Here is a 22,660-nt window from a genome sequence, read left to right as displayed (position 1 = left end):
AAGTCATTTTATTTCTCTGTGTCTCAGTTTCCTCTAAGAAAAATCAGGCAGTTGGATTAAGCTACTTTCTAGTTCTAAAATTCAATGAGTCTTGAACAAACTGAAAACTTCCTGATCAAACTTGCTAGGTAACTTATTCACCTCCTGGCTTAATTTAATCTGTTACAGATCTGGGTGAAAAGCAGATCAAAACTTATGACCATAAAAAGATTAAAGTAACTTACTCAGTAAGGATCCACCTAAAAGGTTTTAAAGTTTTGGTGTTTTTTTGGGGGGTTGGGGGGGTGGGCAGGGAGGGGTTGAGGGGCTGGTGCTTTCTTTCCCCTCCCCCCAATTGCAGTCAAATTTCTCCCACTTCTCAGGAATCTTAAACTCTGGAGATCAAACCTAGAGGGATGTTACTCGAAATACCTTTAAGTGGCAACCCTACAGGCCTTCTCCCTTTAGAGAAGCAATTATTTTGCAAGATACAGATCTGTATACTGAGACAACAATAATTAATGCTACATTACATTCACTTGTATGAATATGAATGACAGCTGTGACATTTTTGCACAAACACATAAATATGATCTGACCATTGTCACATCTGTTATCCACACATGTAAGTGAACTTAAAAGTTATGTAACTAAAAGATGAGTGGTAGAAATACTGTATTAGACTGCTAGTTCTAATAATTATTATGAATAGATGATGGTAATACTCTATCAGTCATCATTTCAAATATATAAAAATGTTGAAAATCTTTGGATAATAATTTTGAAGCTTTCCAGCTGCTTATGTGGAACCTACAATCATTTATTTTGTTACTTGTAAAGTACTGGTTTGTCTTTTACTTTTGGCAAAACACACCTAATCCAGTCTGATCAAGAGGCTGAAATATGCCTGCAAATCATCTCTACAGTAATTACATTTGATAAGACTAGTTCTGCACTAAAATGACAAAGAAAACCCAAGAAGGCAGAACAGAGTTAAAAGACTCAGAGGTGAAATTACTATTGGGAAGAATTTGTAGAAATCTGCACATATCACAGCACTCACTCTTCCTAAAATTAACTCTTAAATCTGAATTTTTAGAAACCTAAAAAAAAAAATGTAGTTCCATCCAATTGCAATACAAGGAGAAAAAACAGGATTGTATATTCTGTAAGTTTGCACAGGTTGAATCAAAGTGGATAAGACTACTGAATCATAGTTGGCCTTTAGGTCCTACGGGATAACACAAATTCTAAGAAATAAATTCTATCAGAAAAGCATTGTGGGGAAAAAGTTTCAATGTCCCTCAAAGATTTGAAAAGATTGAACAGTGATAAATTTAATGAAACTAGCCAGTTGGAAGTACTTACAATTGCTATTTCAGAAAATTAATACAGAATTTAGTCAACCAATTTGTCAGTGTAGACCAGGATTTCCTAACCTTGGCACTACTGACATTTTGGACCAGAAAACTCTCTATTATAGGGGGGCTATCCCGTGCATTTAGCGGCATCCCTAGCTTCAACCAGCTAGCATGCCCGTCTCCCCCACCCCCAGGTTGTGACAACCAAAAAATGTCTCTGAACATTGCTAAGGGTCCCCAGGGGGTGGGGCAAAATTCCTATGGGTTGAGAACCATTAGGGTAGAGCCAGGCTCAATGCTCCATCCAGCAAGTTCCAAAAAGCAAATTAAAATTAACTAAAGTTAAAGAAACATTTCACTGAGTAGAGAGCATGACTCAGGGCAAAATTATGACCTAAGTTTTCCACTCTTCTTTTGAAATACCACATTCTCTAAAAGGCAAGAACAACACACTCAAAAACAGAGGCATACCATTTTTATGCCTTGTTCTTGCTGGCAGTCTTTTAAACTTCCTAATTCACAAAGCCAAAGAAAACACATCAGCATATATGCACGGTTAAGTATACTACGTTCTCAAACAACTCCAGAACTGCTGGGTGTGGTTCTCTTTTTTTGGAGAAGGAAGGGGGCTACATACTCTATTTTGTCTTAAAGCAGTGAGTGTGCTTGCACATCTATTTTTAAGCTTGTTTCAGTGAAACTACTAGTCAAACCCAACAACCCAGAATCTTGGGGGAAATTTATATTCCAATTAATTAGAGTTTAACATGAAACTTGATCTCAATTCATCTGCTGTAGAAAATATTCTGCCTTAGAGTACTGAACAAAATACATTTTCTTTGTTGACTAAGAATTTTGCTGTGCTTCATGGATTTATGAAGATCAATTACAACCAAACAGTCTGAAGATTCAGAAAGGGCAAAGACTTCAGCTAAATCTAAAAACACTTGCAGGCCAGACCACAGAAAAAAAAATTTTAACAGAAGGAACCCTATGACTGATATTACTTGCCTCTTTCTTAAACGTGAGGACATCACCAAAATCAGTCTGGTTACCTGAAGGTTGTAATTAGCTACATTCTAGTCAAAAAAAAAAAAAAAAAAAAAGGCTTTCTTAGAAAGCAATATTTATTTGACTTCATTTCCCCTTCAGAGTATGAATACACTTACTCTACTCCTTTGCATATTCACCTACTATACCAGTAAAGCTTTCTTCCTTATTCATAATATACTTTAGCTGTGAAATATATGTAACAAGTTCTAACAATCAAAATGCATGCCAATAAAAAGCAATTTTTAGTAATGTACACATAAGTGCATCAACTTCTCAATACAAATATTGAAATTATTTCAAAATAAGTTTAAGGGAAAAAATATTGATAGTTACAAATTATACTGCCTTTAAGTAACAAACTAATTCAGATTTAAGTAACCACCTATAAGGAAATGTGATTATATACTAATATGCAAATTACAATTACTTAGGGATTTTTTTTTAACTGTTGCTGGGCCCCAGAATGAATTAAATCAGAACATGTGAGTGCATGTGCGAGGCACTCAAGCACTGGAAGGCTTTAAAGTCCCTGGGTAATTCTAATGTGCAGCAGTAATGAGAGCCACTGCTCTAAAGCAACTTGACTGAAAGCCTTTTTTTTTGAAATAAAATCTTCTCACTTTTTCCCCTTGGTGTTAGTTAGATAATATGCTCCCACCACTTCAAAGATAACTCAGGAAAATGTTTTTTAAAATTCAAACTAAAATGTAGTTGTGTTATGTGAACACTTTCTCCATATGAAACACAAGGCCATAAAGAATTATAACAGGCATGCCTGTCATTATAGGTAAATGGGTTCTTCAAGGGACTTCATGGGAATCTTAAAATATATGGCCAAACTGTTGATAATGGACCCATCTGTAGAACTGGGGAGTTGGAGGTGATTTTGTATGTCTTGCTTCATGCAATTCTCTATTATTTCATTTTAAATAATCAGGGTGGGCATGTTCTTTGTTTTATGATTGCTACCAAAAATATGTTGCACCATAGAAAACCCATTTTTTAAAAGACCTTTTAAAAGGCCTATTCTGAATAAGCCTTATTTAGTGAAAACTAAGAAAATTATGTTATCCATCAGTTATCCTCTATCATTATTTTTATTAATTTCATATACGATAATAAGCAGTAGATAGTAAAACAATTTGTAATAGTGTGATGCTTCAGCCAAGGGCTTTCCTTTACAGGTGTTAAAGCACTAACAGGAATTTCTACACCACAAGCTAGTTTCTGTAGGGCAGGGTAAAGAACTAATTTAAATTTCAGGACTATCTTGCAATGCTGAATACTGGACACACATTAGAATAACTACGGAGGTTCTGTTTCTCAACTAGAAGAAACAGACGTGGAATGGCACGGATTTTGTTTGTTTGTCGGGGGCTGGGAGAGTGGGAGCGGCAGCTCCTGATTAGTTTTTTTCGGCTTTTCACAACGTATTTCTCCCAACTCCGAATTCAAGTCTGACTGGGATTTACTTAAAAGACTGTTCAAACACTCTTTTTTTCTTTTAGATTTATTTCGCAAGTGAAACTTCTGGGCATTTCAACAGAGCACAGATTAAACAAAACTAAAGCCTGGTAAAATGACAGCCGAAGTTATAGCCATGAATTTTTGGTTTTTTATTCAATTCCTTTCGGGTTTTTATTCAATACTTTCCCTCTGCTTTATGTCTTCAAGAGAGCAAAAGAACAACGTTCTGTACTAAACGTACTGAAAGGACGTACTCAAAACCCATTTAGGCCACATTCTTTTATCTCCTTTATGGAAATAAATGTGGGTTGAGAACCAAGTTTCCTAACACTTCTTGGTGCCAGCGCCTCAAGGTCGTTGGGATAAAAATAAAGCTCCCAACTGCGAGACGCTTCGCAGCCCTCCAGCCCCTCAATAAATACTGAACAATAAAGCATCTACCTTCCCGCTCCATCCCGGTCCGTTAAGGCTCAAATTTCCCCGCCCGAGAGCGTGCGAAGGGCTGAAGCAGGGAGCGGGCAGGAGCCCCGCAGCTCCGGATCCGCCAGGGCGCGGCGCGGCGGGGCCGAGGACCCCCGACTCAGCCCCCGGGGACCACCGTCCCCGGGCGCCGTCCCCGGGCGGGTGCGGGGGCCTCAGGCGGGCGGCGGCAGTCCGGAGCAGCGCTGGCGGCCTCCCCGCGGCGGCGGACACGAGCCCCGAGGCCGAGGAAGGCGCCGCCCGTGCCCGTCGGGCCGAGCCCAGCGAGAAGCCCTGGCGCGGAATTCTCCAGCCGAGGGATCGCGGCGAGGAGCCGTGCGGTCCCCAGCCCCGGGACGCGCAAAGACGGCGGCGCGGGCGGTCTCCCGGGAGTTACGGCAGGAAAGGCGGCGGCGGTGGCCACGGAAAGGGTCCGGGGGAAATTGGGCGCCTCACCTGCTCCTCCCAAGCCAGCCGCTACCGCTCGCTGAGGGGACAACATGGATCCTCCGCCTTCAGCAGAAGCAGCAGGGGCGCAAAGGAGAAGGGCGGGCTGGGGCGGGAACGAACCAAGCCCTGGAGGCGGGAAACGGGCGGGGCCTGGGCTCTAGGAGAACCTGCAGGGACGGAGGCGCGCGCCGAACAGCAAGGGGGCTAGGGCAAGGCTGGCGGGCAGGCGAAGCCCAACCGACGGCGCCGGGCGCAGCAAGGGCCGGGCCGGTCCCGCCGCCGCCCGACAGGGGTGCGGTTGCGCGGGTGCGCTTGCGCGTGCGCGTGCACGAGACCACGAAGCGCGCCGCAGACTACCTGGAGCTAGGCGCTGGAGGCGATGGTCCGTTGGGAATTGTAGTCCCGCGCTCTCTGGATCCCGGGTCTGCGCCCTCATCCCGAACAGGGAGGAAGCCGAGGAGAGGGGCGGGGTTTGGTGCGGCATTCTGATGGCTGAACTACAACTCCCAGCAGGCGGTGCGGAAGCGTGGAGGGGAGGGCCGGCCCGGGCCTGGGCCCGGGCCCTTAACCACCAGCCTCCGGGTATTGTTGGCCGTGTTTGGGGCAGTTTCGGTGTTTAAGGCTGGCGGGGGTCACAGATGGGCGGCACCCTGCCCTAAGGACCAGTCAGAGGTCTCAGCCCCTGATGACGTGAATGGCATTGAATTTTTAATGATTTTGACTTCACAAGGAGAGGAGCTGGTGACTTCATTATCACCACCATCAGGAGCAGCCCATATCCTTGCCTCTGACTGAGCCTGATGGTGTGCCATCACCGCTCTAGTAGGGCTCAGAACAGCTTCCAGTGAGACTCCTTCCACCGGTTTTGTCCAGCCCAAGCCACAACCGTCTTTTGTAAACCTCAAGTTTCCGGGGGCTTGTCATGAAGTTGCTTCTGCAAACACAACTTTTGAACAAGGTTCTCTGAAAATGCTTTTATTCATACTATACATGTGATTGAGAAAACGTTAGTTGCCACTGTTGAAGAATATTGTTTTTAGATTTGTTGGGTGGGGGTGGCTTGGGGCTAAATAGCTGGTGGAGCTTACCGAAGACTAAAGCATACATTCCCCAGCCACCCTCTTGGCATCACCATTGCCGCGTTCATTCGACAGATTATTCTACTTATTTCTGCCTTTGCCTTGACTATTATAACCTACCCAGGAGCTCTATTCAGCTACCTCTAGGCCCTGCCAAGCCCTTGAAATACTTTTTATTCCTGAGTGACTAGGTCAAAGGTGAAGAAGTAAACATAATTTTCCCTAATCCTACCTAAAGAGGTCCTTCTTTGATTTCTGTATCCGTGACCCTTCTGATTCTCTCCAAACTGAAGATTATTTGAATACCTTCCTTCAGGCTTTAGATTTAAAAGTCTAGATCAGATGTACACCAACTCGGGCCAGCAAACAACTAGAAGTGAGTATCAGGGCAAATGGTTACTGTGGATTCACATGGGTATGGAGAAGGCAGGACCTATAGGGTGTGACATCCTGGGCATTATGTGGCATGCTCAGAAAGAGAAAGGAGGGGCCAAAGGTCAATGACTTGTCACAACTGCAAATTCTTACACTGTGTAAGAATTTAATATTGCACACACACACCCCATGATTCCCTATTCACCTTCCCTGCTTTACTTTTCTCCAATAAGATTTCTTACCCTCTAACTTATGTCTTACATATCGTTTTGTATGTCTCTTCCTACTTGAATTTAAGTTCCAAAAGGATAGGAATTGTTGTCTGTTTTGTTCACTGCTATATCCGCCATACCTCAAACATTGCGTGGGAGATAGTAGAGACTCAAGTATCTGTTGAACAAATGAATGAAGAAGGTATATGTTACACCTAACATGGCTCATTCACTTTCTTATTCCTTTAGTATCAAGTATCTAACTTTTACTTTAGAACAAAATGCCCTGTTCTATTTTGAGGGCTTCTGATCCATCCTGTCAGGAAGTGACCAGCAAATACATTATATCCCAGTACGACGACACCATCAAGGTCAATGCTAAGACTGCATCAGAATTCCCCATACCTGATTTAAGCTTTCCAGCATTTAAAACAACATGGTGCGAATTATAGGTGAACTTTAAGATTAGTCACAGCTTAGAAAGCAAACCTTGTAAACAAGAAATGTATGTTTTTGTTGTTGCTCTTATTTCCTTCTCAAATATCCAAGAACATCAAAACAATGGGCGTGCAAAATCCTAAATATTGATGATACTGATCACAGCCCTTCTGCCTTCAGCCATTTTACTCTGAATTGAATCATGTAGTATGACTGGGAGCCTTCTTTGTTGTTCAGAAGTAGGTGACATGTAGACATGTTTGAATGGTTAAGGCCACAGGCTCTGGGGTCAGAATGACCTAGCATTGAATTCTGGCTCTAACACTCACTGGGCAACCTTGGGCAAGTTACTTGACTTCTCTGACCCTGTTTCATCAGCTGCGAGATGATTCAAAGAGTTGTTCCTGGTTAAATGACATCTAAGTGATGTAAATGATGACAGGTACATGGTTAGTGCTCAAAAATTGATCTTCATATTTATGGAAAAGCAAAACAAAGTCATAGATATTCATGACACGCAAGTATTTTATGAAGTACAAAAATAGCAAACTTATTTTCTGCAGTAAACATTCACAATGACTCAGGTTTCAAAGCTTTCCAAAAATAGGGCACTTTTTATGAGCCAGGCACAGTGCTGGGCAGTAATGCTGCAACAATGCGTAAGACACATTCCTATCCTCTGGGGCTCATGGTCTGGTGGGGTAAACTGTCAAGTAAATAAAGGATTATCACCCACTGTGGCTGTGCTGGTGCACGGTTCTGCCTTCTCTCCTATCTCCTATTTGCAGAATCAGTGTTTAAGCAATAGTCTGGGGCACTCAGAAGGGATGGGCTGGAATGCTGGCATCCCTGGGCATCAATTAAACATCTGTCCTTACTTTGCTTGTATATAAAATAGTGTAAAGAGATGGCCTAGAAGCTGAGGTGGGAAATGAGCTGTGTAAATACCAGGCTTGTAAGGACAGGGCCAAGGAAGACAAGTCCTAGCACAGTGCTTAAACTGTACAAGTTACTCAGTGGAACTCCTGAGAGGTGGATGCTTCAGGGAATACTTACGAAATCCTTCTGAGTGTCCCCAGCCCAAAAACTTTCACTGAGTCCCCTTTAGCTCTAAACAAAACCTCAATGCCTTAATGCAATATTAATGCTACTCCATACCCTGGCCCCAACATATCGTCCCCATTTTATCTCCCTCTTATCCTGATTCAAGTCTTCAGCTTCAGCCAACCTGGTCTAACCACACCCCAAACATCTTACACCCAGTCCACACTTCTGAGCCTCCAGCCACAACAAATGGAGGTGCAGTCTGTAGCACTAAGGCAGCTGATGGAGGGGAGGGGCAGGAGGGGATGGAACCAAGGCTCTGCCAGGCAAGCCAGCATAGATCTGCATTCGCTGGGTGGAAGGGGTGCATAATTTGTAATTCACCTGCCCAGAGAAGTGCTTTTATCACATACTTGCACAAAAGCAGCCCCTCCTTTTGCTCCACACCATCCTCTCCTGCCTTTAATGACCTCTTCACCATTCCAAACTCCTATCCATCTTTTAAGATTGAGCTTCTTCATAAAACCTTCCCAAGCGACTACAACTCAGTAGTGATCCCTCCCCTCTTTTAAATTCACACCATTCACTTGCCATCTTATCATTGCCTTGTGGTTTTGTGTTATTTGGGGTTGTTTTTGGTTTCTATTTAATTTGTATGATTTAACTTTACGTGAGTAAGTTGTAAGTCCCAACTAGTTTGTAAGCTCATTGAAGACAAGACAACATATTGTTTTTGGATCCTTCCAGAGTGCCCAGAATAGTGTTACACTCACAGCACGTGGTCAGTAAACATTAGAACAAATTATATATAACATATATGCAAACTTCCCAAGCAGGAATTGGGTCTCAGGGAATTTGACTGGTACAGAAAGAAAGAGCAGGAAAGAAAGACAGCTTCAGGACTGAACCTATCACAAAGGCCTTTGAATTGTGGGAAGAGATCACCAAGACCACATTACTGTCTATTTTTGGCTTCTTTTCTCTGCTTCTAGACTTCATGGGAACAGGCTTCCTTGCAAGCCCAGGTCTCCAGATTCCAGCAATTGTAGTCAGGATTAGGGGCCAGCATCATTCATTTCCAGCACCTAATCGCATAGATTTTTGTTTTAATTTATGCATTTATCAGAGTGTATATGTAACTGGCTTGATTATCAGATCGGTTTGTACTTCCCTTTGCCACCTAAAGGACAGCTTGCTGCATTATCAACTGATACTGTAAGTGCCAGAGTAAGGTATTTGCAGCGAAGTTATTTTGGGAAATTTTCTTCTGTCTTTTTCAGAATGTTGCAATGGCCAGGAGTTTTTTGTGCGTTGTTGTTCTCTCTGGGTTTTACCTGACCTTAAAAACTATCAAGGGCAGACATAGTCCACTGCCTGTGTTCTAGAAGATTTCCACTGGTCAGATCGCTTTTCCCCTCCCTGGCAGCCTAGCTGACTACCGCACTCCCCCCCCCCCCCCCATGAGCTTGCATCTTTACAGGATCTGTTGATTCTGCAATCTTCCTTCAGGTCATTGATTGCTGCTTGAGCAATAACAAAACCTACAGTCTTGAATTTTATTATTTTCAAGATACATTCCCCTGTTTTAAAGGATTATGTACCTTTCAAATATTTTCACCAGATGTAAGAAGGATTTGAATTTGGCAAGCCAACCAGCCTAGCTTACCTTTTTTTTCCTTCAAAATATGTCCTATCCGAGAGGCTATTCAGAGGAGAGGACAACCATAAGGCCTACAGTGAACCCCTCTTTGGAACAGTAACAAGATAAGAATAAGAAGCAAGTTCTGCGGCTGCACTGCAATGTGACTGGAATGAGAAATCGTTTTTCACTCTGTGTACAGCATCGTCTTTCACCAACCAAATGAGAGACCGTGCCTTCCTTGTCTCATGGTGATCCGATATTATGACACATCCAGATCAATTCATATGACACCTTGCAGAGTGGTCCTACTCAACACTGTGGTTTTCGATTTTCATAGTAGTCCCAAGAAAGACTCCCTCTGACAAGAGACATCGTCTCTGGAATTTCTGGGAAAGATATTTTGCAGCTGATGGAAGCAAAATGAAACTGCTCCTCTTCAAAATATAAAAACAGTCGCCCCTAAAACATTTACGTAGATACGAAGAAACTAATCCGCAGGCCACCCCACCCCACCCACTTCGATCGCAGCCGTGGGCGGGGCTTGGGGCTTGGCCCCGTCCCCTGCGTCTGGTCCCGGAGTGGCGCGCCCCACCCCGACTGCTTGGGCAGGGCACTGCGTGAAGCCAGTTTTGCCCTTCTTTCCCAGCGGGAGCGCGGAGGCACAGTTCTTGCGCCTGCGCCCTGCGCCGTTGGGTGCCTTGCCGTGGCTTCTGTCCGCCTCCGCCGCACGCTCGCGGATCGTTTGTGCGCCTGCGCGCTCACGCTGCCGCCTCCTGCGCTCCCGCCCTCCGGCTTTGCTCGGCTGAGTCAGTCAGTCAGCCGGAGTCTGTCCTCGAAGCGGGAGGAGTGAAGGGACTTCGGAGAGCTCGCTGCCCGATAATTTTATTTCCCCTCCCTCTCTCCCGCCCCACATCTCTCTTTACCCCTTTCCCGTCCTTCCTCGTGCAGCCATGGCGGAGCTGTCGGCGGCCACTCAGTCCCCGTCGGTCTCCTCGTCGTCCTCCGGGGCCGAGCCCTCGGCGCCTAGCAGCGGCGGGAGCCCGGGAGCCTGCCCCGCCCTGGGGGCGAAGAGCTGCGGGTCCTCCTATGCGGGTGAGGAGACCCTGGGGGAGACGGTGGGAATCCACCCCCCACCCCGCCTTCGGGAGGGTGGGCGAGCCGGGGCCGGGGGCCCTAGAGCAGGGACTGTGGCGAGCACTGAGGGGGGAAGGCAAATTACCCTCGACTGCTGGTGGATTCAGCCCCTAAGGACGAGCGTGTGGAAAATGGGCAAGGGGGGAGGGGAGAGTAAGGTCGTGCAAGCGTGAGGAAATAACGGGGTGTGTGGAAAAACAGGTTGGGGGCGGGGAGGTATTCTAAAGAGTGGGCGTTAACGCCAAAACCTGGCAGGTGGGGGGAAACACCCGTTGAGGGGAGGGTGGGATTAAATGGAGAATTGTTAGCGTGAAATGAACCAAGTTCCGAAACGCGAAAGAGCGATCCACGAAACGGGGGTGATTTTGTCGAGGAGGATTAGAGAGACTAAGGGGTATGAAAAGGACTGGTGCAGATTGGTTATAAGAGAAGTAATTAGGCACGATTTTGAGGCGGCTGGTGCTGGAAGGGTTGCCTTGCAGATTTGCGGACAGGTGTTGACTTAAATCAGATATTCAGGGAGGGTAGTCTTCGATTTTTTTTTTTTTTTTTGGTCGCCCGTGGGGTGAATGAAGGAGTTTAATGGAAACATTGTAACATTTCTTTGCTGTTTTCATCTGCCTTTAATTTTTGTGGATAGATTCTGTAATACAGGGTCCGATTTTTCTGAGGCTCCGAGGTAAGAGGACGCGTGATGAGAATAGCTCAGGAAGATTTGGGAGGGTGCTGTTGATGGTCCGTCCAAGATGGATCCGTGGCTGCATCTGCAACACAGCCTGCTCTTCACTGGCACGGCGTGGGGGTGGGAGCTTGCAATCAGTCGCTTAATATTCTAGAAGATAATAAATAGGCAGTAATGTCAAGCCTCCATTATGTTTTGATTTCGTATTTACTTTGGGCTGTTATTGCCCGCAGTGCAACAAAAGAGGGTGTTTACTGCAGAATGGGGGGAGGGAGGAGAAAATTCAGACAAAGCAGGGACTGGTTGAACCCCCTTCTCTACATGTGAAAGACAACGAGAGAAGCTGCAGGCCGCCTTTAGTCTCCATTGTATAGGCGTCTGCCTACTGGTGGGAGCTGGCTGGCAAGCTCCCCTCGTGCAAAGATCTGCAGTGCAGATGCCTTCTTGAAGAAAAAAAAAATGCATCATGGGCAGGTGGTGGTTCTTAAAGGAACTGAGCCTGTGAATTAAAAAAAAAAAAAAAAGGCATGTTGTCAAAGAAAGGTCCCAGATGGGGACAGTACAGTTAATTTTGCTCTCTAGTGATTTATGTCAAATGATTTGAGAGGTTTTAAAATGCTTTAGTGTCTCCTTTGCCAGAATCTTGAGCTGATCTTTCTAAAGAACAAAATATTTCTGATCTTAGCTTTCAATATATTTTCTGTGTTAACATTGGATTTCCACCTGTTTAAGAGCTTTGGTACTCTGTTGGATTTTACAGTGTGGTTATTGTCAGTAGACATAGGAAGCTTCTGCAGGTCAGGATTAGCTGTCCTGATAAAGGAATGAGGCAGCAAATTTGGAATCCTTCTTCCCTTTAAACCACCAGCATTTCTCCTCCAAATTTTTGTGTTCTGGGCAAAGGTCCAGATGAACAGCAGCTTCCTTATAACTTAGCAACTTGATTTGGCTTTAATCACTTGTCACTGCTTACTGTTTGGCCTTTTTGTGTATACCATTTGGTTTTTCTTGATTTTCAATTTTTGATTCAGGTCTAAGTTTTAGGAATAGGCCCTAAAGTTAGGTTAGACCAATGGTTAAGTGGTTAAGTGGTTAAGTGTTAGACCAATGGTTAAGTGTTGAGAAGTCATTCTAGTTAGCAAGCATTAAAATTTAATCCTAATATTTTCAGCCAAATGGTGAAACCATTTGGAAATCAACTTTTTTGTTGTTTCTTGCAGTGTTATGGATGAATTAATAAGCCCATAAAATGAAAATATTTTTTTTCACAGATACCCCACCACCATGCAGACTAAGTTGGAAATACAAATTTAATGACATAACATATATTTATTTCCACTTGGCTTATGTATTTGATGATATTTATCCTTGTCACAATTTTTGTTTATTATTGGCTTTTCTTGCTTTGTTTATTTACTTACCTATTTTTGCATTCCTCTTTATGGTGATGAAAAAGACACTGAAATTATGTTTGCAGAAACAGAATTTACATTCTGGTGTGTTGTTCCAACTATATGGGTTTTGCATTACATTTCCTAATGCTATTAAATGACTCAACCTTTGCTCATTATTTCTTAGTAAAATTTTATTACAGAATTGTATTTGTTAGGTCAGCTGTAGGCACATTGATGGCCACCACTGGCATTTAGAACAATGCCTGACATATTGTAGTACTTGGAAAGTATTTGTTGAAAGAATCATCAAATATGCAAGCTGGAAAGGAATACTTGAAAGAGGAACTAGATAATGCTTTCTCTATCTTACACCCTTCTTCAATGCAAATTTGTATTTGTTTGTCTAAAACCATTAATACAATTTTGGTGGGCCTAGTACAAGATCCTCGTTTGTCGTAAAAGGTTAAGATACTGCAGTGTCTAGTCATCATTTCATTGCAGAAGCCCTTCCTCCTTGCAAAATGGTTTCTCCATCTCTCAAAGAAAAGGTCTCAGGTTTCTGTATTATGAAAGTAAGATGAAGTTTGTTTTTACAAAATTTAACTCATTTAAAACAAAGGCTAAATCTTCCTTGATTGTATAAAAAAATCTACCAAGTGTTGCTGTCAGCTTTCAGCATCATGTTCTTTTACCAATCTCCTCTTGGTTTTAGTGACTTCAAAAATTAGGTGGTCTCTTGGTGTCCTGCAGGAAACAGTTTTGTTTTGACTGACCTGTCCAGCAATGAATTTAGAAATACTAGTTCCTACATAAAGGGAATAACTGGTTGTACTCTTTGTTCCAGTGCCTCAGGTAGTGGTGCAGCCAACAGTGTAGTACACTTAGAGAAGCAAAGAAAACAGAAGATTTAGGCAGAAATTTGAGGTTGAGGTACAAGAGACTCAAATATTTAATGTTCTTTTCAAAATGGGAGTTGTTGTGATGAGACACCAGGTATAGATACATGTCTATTGTCTGAACTTTAAAAATGCTTTAATATCTTACTGTTTATATAATTTTGAAATTTTGCAGCTTGTCAGAGATGACTCTATTACTATCATGAAAAGCATGGTACTGAAATAAAGCCACATTTCTTGTATCTGTTCATGGAAAATGGCTCAGAGCCAAACAACTTGAGTAATTAAGAAAGTTTTTGCTTAAATACCTCTTTCGTCACTCACAAGATTTCGATGTTCTATGTACTTTTAATGGCATCCTTTTCACATCTTTTTCCTAGCATGTCGATCAGATGGGAGTATGTATGTTCCATGTACTTTTAATGGCATCCTTTTCACACTTTTTTCCTATTATGTTGATCAAATGGGAGTATGTAATTTGCATTTTCAGTCAATAAAGAGGAATCTGACCACCTGTTCAACATTGACAGATTATTAGTGGCAGCATAATATAATGTTAAGTAGCACAGATTTGAGCCCTAGAGACACCTAGATTTCAATTCTGGCTCTGTCTCTTTAATAATTGTGTGACCTTGTACAAATTAAACCTAAGGTTCAGATTCCTTCACTTTAAAATGGGGCTGGTAATAGTACCTACCTCTAAGTTCGGGTGAAAATTAAATGAGATAACACATCTAAAAGGCTTAGCATAGTGCCTTGCCCACAGTAAGTGCTTAGTTAATAATACTACCATTAATTTGAAGAAATAAAATATAGATCAGCAATGTGACTTAGCAAATTTGCTTTGTGCTCTAAAAACCTGACTTTTATTAACTAACAATACCTAATATTTTATACTGCCTTTTTTAATCTTCATTTTATTGAGATATATTCACATACCATGCAGTCATACAAAACAAATCGTACATTCGATTGTTCACAGTACCATTACATAGTTGTACATTCATCACCTAAATCAATCCCTGACACCTTCATTAGCACACACACAAAAATAACAAGAACAATAATTAAAGTGAAAAAGAGCAATTGAAGTAAAAAAGAACACTGGGTACCTTTGTCTGTTTGTTTGTTTCCTTCCCCTATTTGTCTACTCATCCATCCATAAACTAGACAAAGTGGAGTGTGGTCCTTATGGCTTTCCCAATCCCATTGTCACCCCTCATAAGCTACATTTTTATACAATTGTCTTCAAGATTCATGGGTTCTGGGTTGTAGTTTGATAGTTTCAGGTATCCACCACCAGCTACCCCAATTCTTTAGAACCTGAAAAGGGTTGTCTAAATTGTGCGTAAGAGTGCCCACCAGAGTGACCTCTCAGCTCCTTTTGGAATCTCTCTGCCACTGAAGCTTATTTCATTTCCTTTCACATCCCCCTTTTGGTCAAGAAGATGTTCTCCGTCCCACGATGCCAGGTCTACGTTCCTCCCCAGGAGTCATATTCCACATTGCCAGGGAGATTCACTCCCCTGGGTGTCTGATCCCACGTAGGGGGGAGGGCATATACTGCCTTTTGTAGGTTATAGACTACTTGCACATAGATACAGAATAGCAGGTTGAATTGGAAGTGAGAAATAACAGTCCTCCTCACAATGAAGGTTTTTATTCCTTTTTCCTTATTCCCAAAAGTTAGTCTGTTGTTCCAGCTTCTGACCCCTCACACTAATGCCTAAAAGCTGCCATCCCTTCACTCAGCTGGTTTGTTAAAGAGGTGGGGAGAAGGGCCAGAGTACCTCAGAGATGGCTTGGCATAACGCATCAGGATGCTCAAATTTTCCCACAGCATTCTGGTCATGGTAAATGATGCCCCTATGAGTGGAGAGAATACAGAAGAGAGAGCAAGAATGGTCGAGGCAGTATGTCAACAAATGTCCATTGACTTGGATTTATTCCCCGGGAGTAAAAAGTTCTTTTCACTGCTGTTTTCTTTTAGAGTCAAATTCACAAGTAATTTAACCACTCCAGTCACATTTAACAGCCAGTGTTCATATATTTAATAGATGCCACTTAACCCTAAATTGAAATCTTGTGGAGGATTATTTATGAAGTTACTGGTGAGGGCATTAGTGTTTTTATTATTCATATGTTAGAGATGGTCTGAAAACAAAATGAAACTGTTGGAGTTTTTATTGTGTATTCCGTCAGTGAAGAAATTATGTAATGGTTTTGATATAGAATCACCTGTCCTGTACATGTTTCAGGCACTTATAAAATCAAGTTTGGTAGTGAAGAAGTTGGTGGCATGTCATTGTAGGGAGAAGGGAAAGTTAAGCTTTCCAGTTTTGTATGAGCCAAGAGGTTGTTCTTTAGCTAGGCATTTCTCTTCAGTATACTCATAGAATTTACCATTTTATTAATTCTGAGCAATACTACAAAGGCTCTAAATAAGTAGATTTGTAATATAAAACATCAACTATGCTTACTTGTGTTCAGCTTTATTGTTAATGATGAATTTAGCAACCTAAATAATACATACTTGTGAAAAATGTATCGATTTCATAGCAGAACTTGATAGATAAAAATTACCAACTTGATGCTTTGTTCATATCACTCAGAAGTTGCCCAGGAAAGTGACTTACCATTTATTCTGTTCATTTACAGCAGCTATTGATTTTAGAGTTATTTTGGGTCATTGGGTATGTTAGAGATGTTAATATATCAGTATTGCTTGTGATTGCATCATTAAAGTCTTTTACTACATATCTGTGACTTACATAAGACGTATGATTTTGCAACTTCACAGAGAACAACCTCTTTAAATATTGTGTAGAATTTGCAGTTCCAGTTTCCTTTTGTGGGAGGGGGTTAATTGTCAGCACGTAGCCCCACTCTTGTGATGGTCTTTTTAAATTTCAAAGAAATACTCTTGTCTATTTTCTCCAGTCATCTGATTCATTTTTCCCGGTCAGCACATTATGATAACCTAACAAAGAAGGGAAAGGTGAGGTTTTTGACATGTTGTTCTTTGGCAGATTGGTAAGCTTGCCTTTTAGGATATTGAAGGGTATACTAGAAAACTTTTTTTTTCTTTTTAGCAGAAGAGTCCCTTTCCTCTTGTTACCTGAAAGCATTTCAACAATGAGCATGTCTTCATTTTACAATTGAGATAGAAATAATTGATTTTTATAATACCTTCATTTGTGTATTGATTTATAATTTAGTTGTGCCCATACATTAACTTAACAAATGTTTGAGTATGCATTAAAACTTTTTGCTAGGTTCTAGATAGAAGGGTAGATAAAACTTAGATCATCCCTGAAGAGGCTATATGCATAGGAGAAAGACTTGTATTAAGCTTACCTGAACTCTTAACTACTATCTGTTTGGTAGCCAGGAAGCCAAATTTAAAAGTCTCTTGTAGGTTGGTTTTCTTTGACGTCCAAGCTTCCATACTCCCTGCCTTCTATATGCTGGCCACTGCATTCCCTGCCTTAAAAAAAAAAAAGGATAAAGGGATAAATAAGATGGTCCTTAATCCTAAAGTACTTCAGACAAGCATAACAGCAAATAAGCTGCATTTATTTAACTAGATATTAAATCTTATCTAGGTTTATTGGTTCCAGTGTACCAAAACATTACTAACTGGTATATTTTTACAGTAGTTATGTTAGCTCAAAATAAATTTTAGAAAAATCATCCTGTCAATTTATATAGATTTCCCAGACCCTTGCCAAGGTGGAGCTTAACTCCCCGTCTCTTAAATGTGAGCTGCTCTCAGTGACTTGCTTGCAGAGAGTACAGTATGGGAGGGTGGAGGAAGAGTGACCATGGTGGAGAAACACTGCCTCAGCCAGGGGCTCAGGTTAATGTCATCAGTGGTAAGTCATATTGAGAGTTTGTATCCTTGATAAGAGGTGGTGAGGGTGGGTCTTCACCTCAGTGGTGTTCTTCCCCAAAACCCCTAACTCCAGTCTAACCGTGAGAAAAACATCAGGCAAATCCAAATTGAGGGACACCTGACCAGTACTCTTCAAAACTATCAAGATCACGAAAAACAAGGAAAGGCTGAGAAATTGTCAAAGTCCAGAGGAAGTAAGCAGATGTGACAACTAAGTGTGATATGGCATCCCGGATAGGATCTTGGGACAGAAAAAGGACAATAGGGAAAAATTAACATAATCTGAATGAAGTATGGAGTTTAGTTCATAATTAATAATAGTAATATTGGTTCATTAGTTACGACACATGTACCATGGTAATGTAAGATGTTAGCAATAGGGGAAACTGAGTGCAAGCAACTCTCTGTACTATCTTTGAAACTTTTCTGTAAATCTAAAACTTCCAAAATATTTTTTTAAAAGAAAAAGGGACTTTAATCTTGAAATAGGAATTGCTTTCCCCATAAAATTGGGAGCATCATTGAAGTCCACTCTTGCCACTTCTATTCAGAAATATGATGAAGATTCTAGCCAGTACAAGAAGGTAAGAAAAAAGGAATAATGGCATAAAGTTTGGGGGATGGGAGAATCAATGTGTCATCCCTGGAGCTGTTACAGGAGGGAACAGTTGTATATCAACTTGCCCTGAGGTTATACAAGTTGCCGTTAAGAATTGTGGATGTGACAAAAAGTGGAAAGACTTTTTTTTTTTTTGTATTTGTTTTTGGCACCCTGGCCATCAAGCAGAAAGGAAAAAATGTACATTATTTTATGTTTTAATATTGGAAAAGATGTTAAGAGAACTGATTAATTTCTAATTTTCATTACTGGTTTTAGAAAAAATTTGAAACAGTTTCTTTTTCCTTGTATATTGGAAGACGCTTTAATAATCTAAAGAAACTTAACACAAAGGAAAAGGCTTTGGGGCTAAATACAGAAGTCATTCCGCAGAAGGCAATTCCTGAAAGTAGCTTGTTTCTCTTCTAAAAATATAGTCTGTGTTCTGCTGCTTTAGAAGGATAGTTATCAGCAAAATGAACAATTGATAACGGTTTATTTTAGTGGGGAAGAGAAAATTGATTTATTTAGTGAATTTTGTCTCACAGTCTAAATCAGAACTTTAATCTTACATCCGTTCCAAAGCCGTGTCCCTCTTCCCTACAACAGCACATCCGGCACACGGTTCACGCATACCTTTAAGGAAAGGTAAAAGCTTGCACGAAAATCTCAGGATGAATCTTGATGCTGACACTTTACTTACCAACTTTAGTTTTCTTATCTGTAAAATGGGGTTTATTATAGCTACCTTCCTGCTGGTTGTAAGGATTTGATTTAATATGTATACAAAGTACTTAGCTCAGTATCTATCATATATATTCAGTGCTCGGTAAGTAAAAGAGGTGGTTTTGTTGGTTTTGTTTGTTTTTATAGTTTTGACAGCTGTTTGCATCTTAAGGTATTATGAAAATTGAAAATCCAGTGGTGTGAAGACTAAGAATACTCACTAGTTTTATTGAAGGACCTGGTAGAAATCCCATCTTAGGTGTCTTTCTTCACTGAAGTAGCTAAACCTTTCCACCTAGGTGAGAGGAGTGAATATGTGTTCAGATATATTAAGAGAAATACATATTCATAATGGAAAAATTTGGAAAAATAAAAATATAAAGAAAATTAAAAATCACTGAATACCATCACCTAGAGATGTAACCAAGGCTCACATTTTCATGTATATTCCTTTAATTTGTAATTAAAAAAAAACTCTTCTTTAAAATAAGCAATACAAGTTCATTACTTTTAAAAAATAAAATATAGATACGCAAATTAAAAGAAAGATTTAAATTCTCATAATTCCTTTTTCTTTGTGCATTATATGTATTTTTACCAAAATGGGATCTTATTATTTAAACTATTTTTGTAGTATTTTTTTTTAATTCAGTATACTATGAACATCTTTTAATGGCAGTACCATCTCATCTATGAAACAATAGTGTCCTATTATATGAATATACCAAAACTTATTTCACCAGTCCCTAATTACTAGACCTTTATTAAAATTGTTTCCTTTTTAAAAAAAAAAAACTATTACAAAGAATACTGAGATCTTATAACTACATATTTGCATAGATGACTGGTTATTTTTTGGAATTAGACTTTCAGCTGGTCCACCTGTGCTTTTTTATCCCTTCTAGAAACTTCCTGAGCTTTGTTCCAACAATTTTTGCTTCTCTTTTTATTTGAAGTTTTAATTTTTATTATTTTTTTAATTTCTTTTTTATGTTTTTGTTTGTTTGTTTGCTTGCTTCTTTCTTATGTGTCATCAGATTTTTTTTTTTCCTCTACTGGCTTCTTCCTTTCTCTCCATAAATATGCTTAAATCATTTCCATTCTTAAAAAACTCCCTCAACCCTGCCTTTCCCACTGACTGCTGCCTAATTTTTAGTCCTTCCCCTTATCACCCATCCTTCCCATATTTCTTCTTATCAGTGTTTATTTAAACTTACAGTCACTCCTCAGTCTTCTGTGTCTGGCTCCTCCCCTCTACCATCAATCACTCTGTGGTCATCAATGCCAGTTTGCCAGATTGCTTAATTTCGGTGATCCTTTTCAGTCTTTCAACTTGATCATTCAATAACTTTTGACAGTTAATCACTCTCTAAGTGCACCATTCTCTCTTATGGGCACAGACTGTCATCTCTGTATTCCCAGTGTTAACACAGTGCCTTGGGCTTACCTACTTAAGAAAATGTTTGTCTTAGTTAATAGCATTTGAGGATTAAGGTCACTATTCTCAGGTTCACGCCCATGTGGCATAATGGGGTACAAATACAATGTGTTTGTTTGTTTTTTAAGAAGACCTTATGCAATGGGTGTTGCAAACTGTTACTGCTTATCTGTATTCTTTATCAGAATAGATGCTGTGCATAAAAATTTGCATGTTGAAATTTTCCACTAGGAGGGGTTGTTAGGTGGAAATGAAAAGGCAAGACAGCTGGCAAGTTAGTAGGATTTCATTCCATTATATGAGTCTATCTTAATTTTTGGCATTGGACTTCCATTTGGTTTTTCAGGTTTATTCAGATTTAAACTCAGTAGTTGGCAGAGATTTAATACATGTAGAAGTGAAGCCATCTAGAAACATTAAAGAAATAGGTAAATGCACTTATTTTAAGAAAGGAAAGGAATGATAAGATGTTTTTCAGTTGTAGAAATAAATGTGATGCTTCATTTCAAGATGATTAAAAAGCAGTGAATTTTTAAATTCTGATCTTGAGTTAGGAAACTACTGTCTGTTATCCACTCAAACTCTGCCTCAATATTAATGTGCTCTATATTTGTTTACTTCATAGCTTTTTTCAAATTAGTACTTACAGATGTAATTATGGCCCAATCCTTTAAAACCATCTTCTAGTTTTAAGTATATTTCTCACATTTGTGAAAACATTTTTATAATTATGAGAAGAAGGGAGTTAAGCCATAAAGATCAGTAAATTTAGGGGTATTTGGGGAGGATTTTGTTTTTCATATGACTGTTTTTATTGACTCTTATATACATGGTTTTTAAACAGGTCTAAGAGTAGAAAAAACTAAGCCCTACCCCTTGTAGTCCTTTTTAAAAAGCTGGAGACGTTGTTGTTGGTTAACACTTATTTTAAACAAATGGGGGCATACTTTGCTTTCATACTTTGCTTTTTTAATTTATAAGCTCTTGTTCCACATCAGCATATATAGCTATAACTCATTCTTTTTCATGAACAGTTATTCCATTGTATGGATATAACAGTTTCTTTAGTCCTCAATTGATGGATGTTTAAATTATTGCTAGTATTTCTAGCCAGTGCTATTATGAATATACCTATACACATGTCTTTGTAGTGTATTTGTACATGTGCAAATATATCTGTAGGATAAATTCTTAGAATTTATACAAGAAGTATAATTTGTGCATTTTAGAGTATGTGTATTTTAGAGTCATAATATATACTGCCAAACTTAGAAGTGTATAATTTTAGAAGGTGAAAATTTTTCATGTAATCCTATTTTTCCAGTGGATTAATTGTGATTTTTTTTCAAGTATTATTCAAGATTAGCTTTACTTATTTGCCAACTATATGTTTTTAATTGTTTGCATTAGTGATGAAAATGCAGTTGAAAACGGTTAAAAGCAAATATTAATTAGTTCTCAAATACATATTTTCCCTTTCCCACACAGACTAGCAGGGAAACATCATCTGTTCTTAAAGTTATTCTTGTTTAAAAGTGCTAGAGGTTCCTTTTTTCTTCCTTTGAAGATGAGGATGTTTGACCCTTCAAAAATTGAATTAACTTTTAGAAATGCTTCTTGAAAATGAAGTAAGGTTTTGCTGCCAGGTGAGTGAAAACAGTAATTGGAAATAAGGATTTGGGTTTTCCCCCTCTTGTTAAACCCAATGAAATCATGATGCTTGCTCCCCCCAAAAAAAAAAAAAGTTAAAGTTAAAATTCCTGTGTGAGGTTGTCAGATTCTCATGCTGTATATTTTCTTTCAGATTCCTTTGTTTCTTCCTCTTCCTCTCAGCCTGTATCTCTATTTTCGACCTCACAAGGCAAGTCTGTCATTTTTTGTGCATTAATAAAAGAAAAATGTTGAGAAAGAGGCTGTAACTGGGAATATGAGACACAAACTTTCTGTAGCCCCCTAAATCCCTTAAAATAAAAACCAATAACAAACCAGTTCTTTATTTATATTTAGCAATTTCTAATGGGTTTCCTCTAACATTTAATAGGTAGAATGAAGCTGGGTGGACCCTTAACAGATAGCATTAGCTTTAGGTGTAGTTTCAAGTGTTTCTTAAAAATTAAAAACTCACACAGAATTTGGAGCAGACAAAATCGTAGCTCAGAAAACACCCACCTCCAGAATGCACTTAACATATTGATTTGCAGTTATATGTAACTGGTTTGGAGAGATCGTGGATTTGGAATAATAGTACAAAAGTGTGCTTCCACTGAACTACTAAAATACCAACCTAGTTCAATTCCTTTACTGTAAACTTACCTGAGATTTTTCCCAAGAGCTAGGC

General features: G+C 40.1%; 2 protein-coding genes across 3 annotated transcripts in view; one reads left to right on the top strand and one right to left on the bottom strand.

Moving 5' to 3' along the window:
• The window catches only part of ATL3 (atlastin GTPase 3), a 72,894-nt gene extending 67,629 nt beyond the window's left edge, over positions 1–5,265 (bottom strand). Inside the window, exon 1 of one of the 2 annotated variants that reach the window (XM_037838461.1) lies at positions 5,127–5,265. In XM_037838461.1, the coding sequence (XP_037694389.1) occupies positions 5,127–5,253 (127 nt within the window). In that variant the 5' untranslated portion in view covers positions 5,254–5,265. Of the gene's footprint in view, positions 1–4,775; positions 4,975–5,126 lie in introns of those variants that run through there. The other variant, XM_037838462.1, reaches the window with a different exon arrangement.
• Positions 5,266–10,326: 5,061 nt separating this feature from the next.
• Positions 10,327–22,660, top strand: part of RTN3 (reticulon 3) — a 55,358-nt gene continuing 43,024 nt past the window's right edge. The window contains exon 1 of the mRNA XM_037838291.1: positions 10,327–10,651. Coding sequence (XP_037694219.1) covers positions 10,510–10,651 — 142 coding nt within the window. The 5' untranslated portion in view covers positions 10,327–10,509. The remainder of the gene's footprint in view (positions 10,652–22,660) is intronic.

Source organism: Choloepus didactylus, chromosome 6 (assembly GCF_015220235.1).
Source record: "Choloepus didactylus isolate mChoDid1 chromosome 6, mChoDid1.pri, whole genome shotgun sequence".
Taxonomy (NCBI): Eukaryota; Metazoa; Chordata; class Mammalia; order Pilosa; family Megalonychidae; genus Choloepus; species Choloepus didactylus.
Note: the sequence above shows the minus strand (reverse complement) of the source record. Positions and strands in the feature narration are given on the sequence as shown.